At 38.3% G+C, this 13,474-nt stretch overlaps 1 protein-coding gene across 1 annotated transcript in view; it reads right to left on the reverse strand.

The window, feature by feature from the left end:
• LOC126235971 (ubiquitin carboxyl-terminal hydrolase 7) overlaps positions 1-13,474 on the reverse strand; it is a 253,893-nt gene that overhangs the window by 95,894 nt on the left and 144,525 nt on the right. The window contains exons 12-15 of the mRNA XM_049944942.1: positions 7,945-8,139; positions 6,201-6,422; positions 3,723-4,017; positions 1,466-1,682 (exon numbers count right to left, since the gene is read on the reverse strand). Of these exons, the coding sequence (XP_049800899.1) occupies positions 1,466-1,682; positions 3,723-4,017; positions 6,201-6,422; positions 7,945-8,139 (929 nt within the window). The remainder of the gene's footprint in view (positions 1-1,465; positions 1,683-3,722; positions 4,018-6,200; positions 6,423-7,944; positions 8,140-13,474) is intronic.

Raw genomic sequence — 13,474 nt, forward strand, 5'->3', positions numbered from 1 at the left:
GTGTGTGTGCGCGCGAGTGTATACCCGTCCTTTTTTCCCCCTAAGGTAAGTCTTTCCGCTCCCGGGATTGGAATGACTCCTTACCCTCTCCCTTAAAACCCACATCCTTTCGTCTTTCCCTCTCCTTCCCCTCCTATGTTCACAACAAATTGGCATTTACCAAGGAAGAAACAGAAAATAGTAGGTAAAGGTGGACTGCCAGGCATATAAACCCATGGTAGAGTATTCAAATGTTTAGAATATAAGCCGCTGTATTAAACCCCAGTGCTTTTAGTTTACCCAAGAATACATTAAGTCTAGCAAACAAACAAAGGTTTTAGTCAACCCTTTTGAGTATGAGTAATTGTGTGTATCATCCTTATTACATTTGGACAATAAAACTAAGATCTCTGATCCCTCAAATGAATGAAGTTATTAACAGAATGAGAACATTAAACTAGCTCCTGACTCACGGTTCCAGCAAGTCTGTACTTGACCAGGTTAACAAAGGGGAATACACCTCTCGCCCCCCCCCCCCCCCCCCCCCAATATTCTACCCTTTGGAGCATCCAGGCAATCACATGTAAACATGTAAAAATAAAGGTTAAGGACAGATGCACAAGACTTCTAAAATTCCCTCATGAAGAGAGAGATGGGGAGCAGGAAAAATGAAGTGCATATGTCAAGGTTGTAAAGTGAAGTAAAAGTCTCACCAAATCTTAGAAGGTGAGACAAGGCTCAAGAAATTATTAAGAAGTATTATTCCATCTTTTCCTCTGCTCTGGCACATTTTCCTTCCTTCTTTTGTTCTCCGTCTGATCCCTGGTAAATTATAAACATCCAAAAGGAAAAGTTATCCTAATGATTTGATTTGTGACATTTTGGCCCTCCTCCAATAGTTCCTGTTTTGTCTTCATCACAAACACTCCTATAGCAATTATTGTTTCTTATGACTTTCAATAAATGACAAGTGCACAATTTTATTCTTTAGGGTCACACGTACAATTTATTCTATGAGTGTTATGTGGTTAAATGCTACAGTTACTGACTGATGATGGAGAATGTAAAATTAGTTGAGCCAATACCTGTGATTATTAAAAATTAAATCACCATATAACTCCAAGACCAGTGAATTAATAGTTGGAGGAATGGTGCTGAGACTATGTGCCTGTGAAGGACTGCAGGGGACAAAACTCTTAATGAGAATAATTTGAAGGGAAATGGGATGAAGATATGTTAGAACCATTCCTATGTAAAACCATATTGGTAAATAGTTTAATACTGAAAATTAGAATTGGGTAGGAATGTTTAATAGATTAACTTTGTAATGAGTAACTAGTAGCATAAATAATAGAAAACTGTTGAAACTTGAAAATTTTCCTGTAGAGAATTAAAGAGGGTCATCAGAGTACTGTCAAAAATAAAATACAAACAATCTTTACAGTTAGTGGTACTATAATTAAGTCACATAACATTAAATACATACTTAAAGTAGTCTTTACATGTTGGAAGTTCTGAATCTTCTCTTTCGTCTTTTTGAAAGACGATAATATCACCATCCATCAGTTCTTCAAGAACTTTCTCCAAAGGCTCATTGCAGTTTTCAATTTTTTCTACCATATTTGGTTTTATTTCTTCATATAATATTAGTTCTGTATCTGCAGGAAAGCCCGCCCTTTCATTCAACATTGGAATAAGTTCCTCTGCAAGAACAAAAATACTTCTCTTCAGTAACTGCAAACAGTTAACCCAAGCATATCATTCTATATTCAAGTACTGTCTGATGGCTACAGATGAGAACACAAAATTGTACCAGGAAACAGAGAAGAAAACATTTTCAGGAACCAACCGTCTCTTGCAACGATAAAGTTAAATAAAGTATTAATACAATGATCACCCCTTCCACCACCTGAAAACTACTATCCTCTCTGCAGACGCTACTGTCACACTACTCTGATGTACACAAACCAAAAAAAGTTTTGCATCACCTCGGTTCCGAGAGTTCCGGAACCTGTACAGAAAATTTGAATAGAGATCAACATAAACATCACTTCTGCCCTTTTTATTGCTCATGAAAACTACACATTCCATGTTGTACTACCACACAGCGAGACCTTCTGAGGTGGTGGTCCAGACTGCTGCACACACCAGTGCCTCTAATACCCAGTAGAACATCCTCTTGCATTGATGCATGCCTTTATTCGTTGTGGCTTACTATCGACAAGTTCATCAAGGCACTCCTCAACAGCGGTTCGGCGTAGATCCCTCAGAGTGGTTGGTGGGTCACGTCGTCAATAAACAGCACTTTTCAATCTATCCCAGGCATGTTCGACAGGGTTCATGTCTGAAGAACATGCTAGCCAAGAGATGATGTTTTTCTGCAGGAAGTCATTCACAAGATGTGCATGAGGGGGGCGCGAATTATCGTCCATGATGACGAATGCCTCGCCAATATACTGCTGATATTGTTGCACTATCGGTCGGAGGATGACATTCACATATCGTACAACTGTTACAGCGCCTTCCATGACGATCAGTGGTGTACATTGACTCCACATAATGCCACTGTAAAACATCAGGGAACCTCCACCTTGCTGCACACACTGTGTGTAAGGCATTCAGCCTGACCGGGTTGCCTCCAAACATGCCTTTGACAATTGTCTGGTTGAAGGCATATGCGACACTCATCGGTGAAGAGAAAGTAATGCCAGTCGTGAGCGTTACATTTGGCATGTTCTTGGGCCCATCTGTATCGCGCTGCACGGTGTCGTGGTTGTGAAGATGGACCTTGCCATGGACGTCGGGAGTGAAGTTGTGCATCATGCAGCCTATTATGCACAGTTTGAGTCCTAACACGACATCCTGTGGCTGCACGAAAAGCATTATTAAACATGGTGGTATTGCTGTCAGGGATCCTCCGAACCATAATTCATAGGTATCATTCATCCACTGCAGTAGTAGCGCTTGGGCGGCCTGAGCGAGGCATGTCATCGACAGTTCCTGTCTGTCTGTATCTCCTCAATGTCCGAACAACATCACTTTGGTTCATTCCGAGAAGCCTGGACACTTCCCTTGTTGAGAGCCCTTCCTGGCATAAAGTAACAATGCGGACGCGATAGAACTGCGGTACTGACTGTATATTGGCATCGTATAGGCATGGTTGAACTACAGACAACACAAGCTGTATACCTCCTTCCTGGTGGAATGACGAACTGATTGGCTGTCGGACCCCCTCCATCTAATTAGGCACTGCTCATGCATGGTTGTTTACATCTTTGGGCGGGTTTAGTGACATCTCTGAATAGTCAAAGGGACTGTGTCTGCGATACAATATCCACAGTCAATGTCTATCATCAGGAGTTCTGGAAACCAGGATGAAGCAAAACGTTTTTGATATGTATACTAAACAACACAATGGTTTTCTTGGACTTCTATCTGTGGCTGCACCTAGCTTCTCTAGTTTGGCTAAAATCAATAAGCTACTGGGATGCGGTTATTGGAGCCTACCTGTGAAACTTTGGACTTGGCATATGCACTTCATGTAAAACACCCTTTAACTTTCGCCTGTTATAAACTACCACACAATATACACCAGGTTAGCTTGAACACTGGAAACGCTACAGCATTCAAAATTCCTTGGAGTGCACTACAGCGATGTTTTAAATAATTTTTGATAATACTGTTTGACAGAACAGCCAACAATGGAATACCAACATACGATAACAGTTGTAATCAGAACTTACGGACTTTTGCTGCGACAGGCATGTAATGATGCCCACAGTAATGTATCCTCTTGTTTTTTGGATCATACAATTTGAAGAACAGCAGCACATCTGTGTCCTTGTCAAAAGGGGGAAGAGTCTGCAAACCAGAATCTGGAGGTACAACCTCCAAGAAAATATTCCAAGGATTCTGATTTTCAGCAACTTCCAATATAGGCTTGTGCAAGTCTGCTTCAACATCAATTAGCGTTGGCCTACAAGTTTGATTTGACCTGAATCCAAATGGCCACGGTCGTATTTGGTCAACTGGATACTTCTGCAAATACAATCAATTCAAATTAAATGAACTCTGTCATCACGTCCAATATGACGACAATGTCTGCAATATCCACCTCTTCTATGATCATATGGATTTAACAATATTCATAAAAATTATTCAATAGAACATAAGCATTGCTTGGCATTCACAGTACTGTGAATAAATGTACCCCATTTGTTATGCATAAATTAAGTCTTTCACAGGAGACAAAATTCTTGGTTCTGCTGAAACACACATATGAAAGTACAAGAAACCATTCCAGCTTCCAGAAGTATCAGTTCCTTCCTCACAGAGGAAGGGACGGTAGATTGGGGACGTTAAAAAGAGCAAGTCACTCAGATCCCACGATGAGAGGGAATGCATCTGTTGTGAAGATCAGCAGAGACAAAGCTAATCAATATAATTTAAGAAAAAAAAGGAAGGAACAGTTGTCATTCAGCTTTCACCTTTTATCCAACTACAAGGGATTCCAAAAATTAACATTTGTGATAAACACAAACACAGGCATAAATTGTGGCTCAATATGCAAAATTATCTGAATAATGGTATGTTGGATCCAGTTGAACTACTGAATTAGTAATAAGGAAAACAGTTCAATTTTATGCAAATAAATACTGATTCGATGATGATCAAGGTTTGCAACCAGTTGTCCATTATCATGCATGAAAGTTTATCTGGACAACTGCGAGACGCCTTCAGATTAACCATTGAAAGACTGACATCAGCTACATATATTGCACAATTTGTGAACACTGTGTATGTGTTTCGATCAGGCTTCAAGGTCATAACCTCAATACTGACCACACCGTCAACACAATGGAATGTTTTTAGTGCCAGGAAAACTTCAAGATTAAAATACTGACTAGCTAATCAATTTTCTTTTACTAGTATTTTAAATTATATCTAATTTGGAAAGATAATGTGTGAACAAAAATGATAACTATTAGGAGTGTACAAATGCAGCTTCCTGTCGGAGTGATCTTAAGCTATGCTTTTCTGCTACATCATTTGATAAGTGGATGAAATGGTTCTACACGAAGATATATGCAACAAATGAAAACATGACACTCAGTGAATGTGCACTATTTGATTTAACTGCAGTGTTGTATTATTACCCGAACTTTCTGTCAACTGCAAGAGGTTCACCAGTCTGTGAGTACAAAAACTACATCATCACAAGGTGCCATTTGTTGAATGTCCTTGTGAGTGACACTCTGCCCTACATGACTATTACAAAGCTGAAACATTGTTGGTGAATAGTGATTAACATCCAGTGCTGTGTGCATAACCTTTATTGGATCCTTAAGCAAAATCATAAATAAAAATATGTTCTATCTTTGTAATCAAAGAATGGAAATTTATAGCGAACTTAACCCATTGCATTACCTCATGCTTGTGGAAAAACTGTATCAATGAAGATGGTATTTGGAAAGCTATTTTCTTAATGATCTAAGCTTCTTGTCAGAAATGTGTGTAAATTTGAGACAATGATTAACAGAGGAACACAGATAGTATTCTTACTCATGTGGGTTTTGGAATGAACAAGCAAGTCAGTCAGTCCCCCGCTGCAGAGTGAAAATCTCATTGTTAGTGTTGCTCAATAGCAAATAAGAAGTAAAGACTTCAGTTCTTTTAAAGTTACCCATCAGTTTGAAAGGTGAACCACAGATCTTCCTCCTGAAAGACACAGTGTAACTCTCAAAACTGCATACCACTTCAGTACTTATACCTAGCACTTCACATCTGCAAACAACTCTATGAAAGCCAATGAAATATACTAGAATCAACATCATGTTTAAGGAGCAACACCAAAAGGCAATGTAAGAACTGAAATTACTTTATTAGTCTCATAACGCACAACATTGTACGTGGTGGTAGATGGCAATCTGTGGAAGCACGAAATGTCCATGTGAAGATCTACTGTCCTCCATGGTACCTAGATACAAATCTATAAATGCAAAAAGTACCATACGGTCAGTTTTATAAGGGGAGTTCAAAGTTCTTGGTCGCCATAGTTTTGTATACTTGTGAGAGTTAAGGCTGTCAAAGATAATGGATTGGTCAAACTCCATCATAGATTATTTTTTCTCTTCTTTCTTTCTTTTTATTATAACTATGCATATATTTTCTGCCATAATTTGTACATACTGAATATTTATACGATGAGAAATTCTACTTACCATACTTTCTGCTAAGTGTTCCAGGAGTTCTTGAAGCGTTGTTTGTTTCCGTACCCTGAATATTCTATACTGTGCACGTTCAGGGTCGTATAAATCATTACCCTGATGGCCATCAAAGCTGTCCTCTAGCAGTACTTGAACAGACATGTATAGATGAGCTTCGTTCCTTTCCTTGCGGCGTATCTGTTCCATTCGTTTCTCTTCTTGTAACCTCTCCACTAACTAACAAGATAACAGGGAGAAACAATAATAATATTTAAAACATGGCTACTAAAGATGACATCACAACCCAAATAAAATAAAAACATAATGTCATATGTGACAAAGTTTCATTCAGGGATTAAATGATTGTTCATAGCCAGCTGAGCACATTACTGAAATGATGCAATACTTCTGTTGGGTCTCTCTCCTATTAGTCGTCAGATGAGTTTTCTCAGGTTCTTCAGAAAATATTTCTTTTTTGCATTGTGTGGCTGCAATCAGCCCAAACCAATAGTGCTCATCACATCATAATTATTTTTGAAGCAGAATTTTGTATGTCCATTCCATAGAGTGACTCCAAATTAATCTAGTGTGATATTTGTTTTCTTAACAGCCGATACTCCAGCAGTGACAGCACTGCTCTGGTCCATGCTGACTGCTACTGCCAAGTAAGCAGCACTATTGAATCACTGCTGGATTTCTGCTTATTATTCATGTTTTACTGCCCCTGTTAATAAGTACCAATAAAACAAATATCAGACTATACTAATTTGTTAGCGCTCTATCGAAAGGACTCATAATTTCTGATTTAAGAAATAAATTTTGTTTTTCTGTTGACACTGGGCATTGCATGAAAAATGTGATGAGCAGTAAATGACTACAGCACGACAATACAAAAACAAAATTGCAAAATCTGGTGAAACAGAGAAAATGCACCTGACCACTCTTATGAGGAGAGAGACAAGATCAGTTGTATAAGAGAAACAAAATCAGAGAGACCTACAACACATTCAGTAAGAAAAGGAGGATATACAACTATTCTGCTACATAGGAACACTACTTCTGCGATGTTCTGGCTGGAATCATCATGATGCAGATGATTATGAAACATGCAGCACAACCCCTATTGTCAGTTGAAGTGTCAGCCAGCAAATTAATGGCAAATCTACTGTTCAAACAAAAATTCAGTTCGACATATAAAAGGCACATAACAAATGTAACACCTGCAGATATTTAGCCTTGCTAGTGGAAGAGCTTCAATAAACACTCATCTGCAAAAACCACTATCAGACTAGTGGACACTGATTACACTTCATTATTAATTAAATATATTTTCCACACTTAAATTCTCACTGTCAGTAATTCCACACTAACTCTCGTGGCCTACGTGCCAGATCAAACCATCACCTCAGCATAAAAGCAGTTTGTTTGGGTAAAGGCTGCTGACAAAGTTCTCACGTGGGATCTGGGCACCAATGAGGTGAATGGAGGGAGTAATTGTGCTGGCCATGGGATGCAACCAGAGGCTCAGGTTCAACTCCAGGGTGTGCACAACTGAATTTGACAATCAAACCTTTTGTCACTTTTCTCTCCCCCCTTGGATGCCTATACCCACAAGACACCCATACAGATCCATACCAGATATGAAATCAGGCTATGTTTGGATATATTTGAAAGCACAGAAAACCACACAACATGATGATTAAGAATTTCATACAGCAGTTCAGCACTTGTATTCATTCGAGTGTGATGATATGCTTACCTCCTGAGGAATATCCTCTTCAGTCACTTCTTGTAACACGTTTTTTAATTCACTGTCACGAATGTAGACCAACATATATGCATTAGTACAGTGCTTCACTGTCATGTTCATGTCATCATCATGGCCTCCATAATTGTTGTCAATGGCTTCTGTTTTTGTACAACGAGACACTACATCGTCATCGAATTTACACCACTGTAAAATACAAAAGTGGAACTCAGAATACTATTTTAATCAGAACAGTTGCAAACAGGAGTAAGAACGAGTTTCTCAATCCTAAATATATCTACATTGTAGGCTCATTGCCTGAAATAAAATTCCATTAAATGAGATATTTGAGAAGGCATGAGGTTTATATCTACATATGCATGTGATGCCTCTAGGTCTTGCAGAACAAAGTGCTATGAATGACGAGCAATGATTCATTAATACACATGCACTACATACACACACTTCAGCTACACGGATGGAAAGGTTTTTCTTCCAGAGTGGGCACTGTGACAATTCTCTCTCTCTCTCTCTCTCTCTCTCTCTCTCTCTCTCTCTCTCTCTCTCTTCCCCTACACTTACCTACTCTTTCATCTACTATCTCTTAGGTGACACAATGTTAATATGTATATGCAAGCAGGTCCCTGGACATCAAATATGGGGACTGCAGCCAAAAACTGAATTACAAAAACTTACAATGAATATGTAGAAAACAACAAAGAACTGGTTTTATAACAATTATGACAAAGAACAGGCCTATAAAGGGACGAAAGAGCCACATTTACTCTAAGAATTTAGTACTGTGCTTTGTACAGACATGTACAAAGTCATTATTACGGGTGAACTTTACATCTTTTTTCCTCCTACACAGTGAAGATTACTTGCATATGCACATTCCTGGATCATCCTTGTTACGATGAGCAGTTGTTTAAAAGAAGAAGGAGGAGAAGAAGAAGAAGCTGGATAGACTTCCAAGCCCTTTATTGACTCCAAGAATCCTCCTCACTAGGTCCAACACACCAGCCACGAGGAGGCATTTCAACAATCACACTCAACTACATCCTGCACCAAAGGCTATCTGCTCTAACATTCAAAAGTTAAAGATACATTGCCATAGACCCTCTTCATAACTCAATAAAATAACATTCCGTCAACAATTTAACCTGTATAATACACTGGGCCAATTCCCAAGACAATGCCCATGATTAATTTCTTTGAAAGAAACCACTTGGTAGAAATATACACAACGTGGATCTATCCCTTACTTCCAAATCTTACACCAATTCTTCATCAGAAATTTAATCTCTTATCAATGGTTGAAATACGTTTTCAAGTAGAAATATTATATATCAATGTTGCTATCACTTTTCCATCTGTAAAAATGGCCACTGATAAAGTGCTTCCAGGGATAAAATAGTTGGCTACTTGTGGACCACATACACAAAAAAAAGGGGAGAGAGAGAGAGAGAGAGAGAGAGAGAGAGAGAGAGAGAAAATTCTAGCAGCTCAGTATTTACAATATTTACAACTCATGATATTGGAACCTTGCCACAGCAAACATTTTATACTACATTAAACCTAAACTGACTCTTCTGTTTCTACTCTTCTCTCTGTTTCCTTCTGTCCCTTTAAAATCCATATATTCTTATAGAACTTTTCATAGGTGACTGTTCACAGAAGTTAGACGTTTTGAAAAAAGAATATTTGTGTAATTGGCTGTATAACTATATGTTTATTCTCTATTGGTTTTATTATTGCAACCATCTTTTCAGACAAAACGATGTACATCAATGGATTAAAAATACCTTTTTGTCAAATATGAACCAACCAAATGCAGACCATATATAACTGTCATAATAGCCTGTCTTAACACGGCCCATATAAATGTGCTGTGCTATGGCACATTTACTGCAATGCACACTACATTACTGAAATTATGCCAAGGCATGCCACATTAATAGGGACTGTGTTAAAAGACAGACTATTTATGACAGTTACATCCATTCTACATTTGGGTGGGTCATACTTGACAAAAATGTATTTCTGATCTACTGATGTACTGTTTTCACCTGTAAAGATGATTGTAATAATCAAAACCAGTAGAGAATAAACACAAAATTGTACAGCTGATGGCACAAATAAGCTTTTTTCAAAATATATATTTCTATTCCTGTAGCCAAATGGTTTGCACTGTCACTTGTGATGCGGAAGAACCTAGGTTTGATTCCCAGTACTACATCAGATTTTTTTCTGAGTTGGGGAGCCGTTGTATTATCAAATGAGGAGTTGCTTCAATAAAGAGAGTCAAATGGAGAGAGTGGCAAAATGCTGATCACACGTTCATAGATAGCTACTCTTACAGTCTTGTAGGCAGCAATTAGGCAGTCAGAATAGGCCTAAGGCCTAATCCTTGACCTCCTTTCATAACTCTTCCCACCACACCGCCCTCTGGTGCACAACAAAGCTCCACCTACTCGCCCACTTGTACTACCCCTGCCACCCCCAATGTAAGCTAGTTTTCGATCCTCCTGAAACTAGCTCATCATAGATAGCTAAGCAGCAGATACTACTTTCGTGTGGCCCCGTCCTTACTCATCATTTCATCCAATTCCAGCACTTTCATATTCTTGATTTTTCTAAGCTATTTTACACCATATTTATATTTTTCTCCAACCTCAATGGAATGCAAATACTAAAGTAATAGTTCCTTATACCACAAAGGAATTTCAGAAACTGGTTGCGAGTGGACATCGATTTAAATCGATGGAGAAAATAGAAAATAGAAAATTTATGACGGAGCGAGATTTCAACTTTCGCCATTGATTTAAATCAATGCCTAGTCGCAGCCTATGTCTGTAATCCCTTTGTGCCTTAATTATAGTAGCTGCTGGATCAAAATGGTGTCTACTCTTTTGGACATGTCTGAAAGAACAGGTGCCACATATACATTTGCTTATGCTTTTGAATGCTCTCTAAACCTTTGTTTCAAACCATGCAACTTTTTGGCAAGATATCATCATGCATAGGCAATACATCTCACTGCAGTAATAAAGGTACAAAACCTTATTCCATACAAACCACTGACAACAATCATTTTTGTGCCAAAATTGCACACAATATTGATTCATTAAGTACCCACAGTGTGAGATGTATTTGAATCTTAACATCATTCCCCCCCCCCCCCCCCCCCGACCGCGCGCGCGCACACACACACACACACACACACACACACACACACACACACACACACTCAGTCTCCGGGTGCTGGAACCCAAATCAGTCATCTGAGTTGGACTCCAGTGCCCGAATACAGTGGCCTTGTGTGCTAGTTATGAATGTGTGTACGTTTTCTATTTTGTCTGAAAGGTTAATATTTTAGCTGTCTTTTTTCCCTGTGACTCAATGTGGGAGCAGTAGTCCATCCTTTCTATATTGTTGTACACACGACTTTCACAACCAAAACATAATCAACCAAATGCCGCACCTATCTATTTTCTTACTTTTTTGTTTCTATTCATCTACACCTATTATGGCAATTAAGACTAACATATATACATAATAGTTTATTAAGTCAAAAGCTATTTTGTCAGAGAATTTAAAGAGAGAAACAATGACATCCAAAGATTATACCAGAATGACAGAACTTTTGTGGCAGTCATCCCAAACACAGGACTTGTAAACAATTTCATTTAAGGATATGGAAGATGCATATAAGCTGACTACTTGGTTACTGCAGTTTTCTTGTATTTGACAATTACCTCTCACAACTGCACTGTCATTTGAAACTACTGCGAAATGTCAAGAATACAAAATGTAGAGCAGTCACAAACCCAAAGACTGTTTTCAAAAACCACAGTGCTTTACAAGGCATGGTCCTATTGGTGCTGGTATATCACTGCCTTCCTCTGACCATTCAACTGACTTATTCGCCAGTTATAGGGGGTCCTACAGTAACATGGCCAGAAGTGAAATAATTGATAAGTGACAAACAAAAATCCTGGAATTGTATTAACAGAATCTTCCACTGGTTCTTGGTAGAACAACATTATAATAAATGAAAAGCACCAGATTGCTTTTGTTCTACAATATTGTAGAACAAAAGCAAACTGGTGCTTTTCATTTATCCTGGGATTGGCTGGGGATCAAACCTGAAATCTCTGGATTTGTTGTCTGGCACTTTACCACTCAGCCACACTGTGAAGAATTACTGGACAACAACAATGTTCCCTTAAGCGGACTACACATCAAGTGAAAGTACTTTTGGATCACAAGAATATTTCCTGGTTATTCAGTACTTCTCAAATTCACCACAGCTGCAGGAATAAAATTCTGCATGCTATTCAAATCTTTGGTAAAGTACTGTTTAGATACTTTATTTGTACTACCAAGTGAAAGGTACAGTTGAAATGAAGAGAAAAAGAAGCTTGGTTTGATTTATGTGGTCATAAGAAAATGAGCCCCAGGTAATTGTGTGCACAAAGATTATCATGTCAGCAGTGAATTTGTTTACTTATACTCCTCATATTAAGAAAATATTCTGTTAGTATATCATCACTGCCACAATTCAAAGAAACAAGAACTTTTTCCTCTGTGATCTCATGTCAAAATATGCTGCTGACTAGGTCAGATTCATTATTTTTCATAGTAGCTAAACACAGTCACAAACGTGTAAGCCTTTCAGTAAGTTCCTTCTCTTCTGCTGCTGCAACAGAAGATTGTTCACACTCTGCAGCCATTAAATAAACTGGATATAAAATATTCAGTGTCCCTCAAACACTGCGGCGAAAGACCTAAAAAGGAGGTCACTTATAGGCTGGCTCAACTTGCTGGTGTGTTAAGAGTGACTGTTCTTGTTGGGGCTGCAGTCCAAATATCTGTTTCATGCAGCTCTCCATACCAGCCGATCCTGTGCAAATATCTCCTCATAATTAATCCAACCTATTTTCACTTGAATCTCTTTACTGTTACCAAATCTTGGTCCTCCCGGCAATTTTTACTTCCATAATTTCCTCAATTAGGAAATTCCTTTGCCTCAGGATAATTCTTATCAATTTATCGCTTCTTTTAGTCATACTGCACCATAAATTTCTTTTCTCCTCAGCTTGATAAAGTCCTCTATGTTAGTTACCCCTCCACCCATCTAATCTTCTTCATACCTCTGTTGTGCCACATTTCAAAATATTCTTTCAGTTGGTAATCTACATATTATATTCTCTCTGCTTTGGCCACAGTCAGTGATTTCTCTGCCCAAATAGCAAACCTCTTCTATTAATTTAAGTGTCTCATTTCCTAATTTAATTACTTCAGCATCATCCGGTTTAATTGGAATCATCTATCGCCTCTTTTTCAAGAGACTGTCCATTTGGTTAAACTTTAACTTACAAATCCTCTACCATCTCTAACAGAATCACACTATTGTTGGTAAATCTTAAAGATTTGATTTATTGTTTGTGACCATTAATTATCTTTTCCAACTGCTCCTATGATTTCTTAATTAAGCCTGCTCAATGTACAGATTAAATTACATGGCAGTATGTTAAAA

This window comes from Schistocerca nitens, chromosome 2 (genome assembly GCF_023898315.1).
Source record: "Schistocerca nitens isolate TAMUIC-IGC-003100 chromosome 2, iqSchNite1.1, whole genome shotgun sequence".
NCBI lineage: Eukaryota > Metazoa > Arthropoda > Insecta > Orthoptera > Acrididae > Schistocerca > Schistocerca nitens.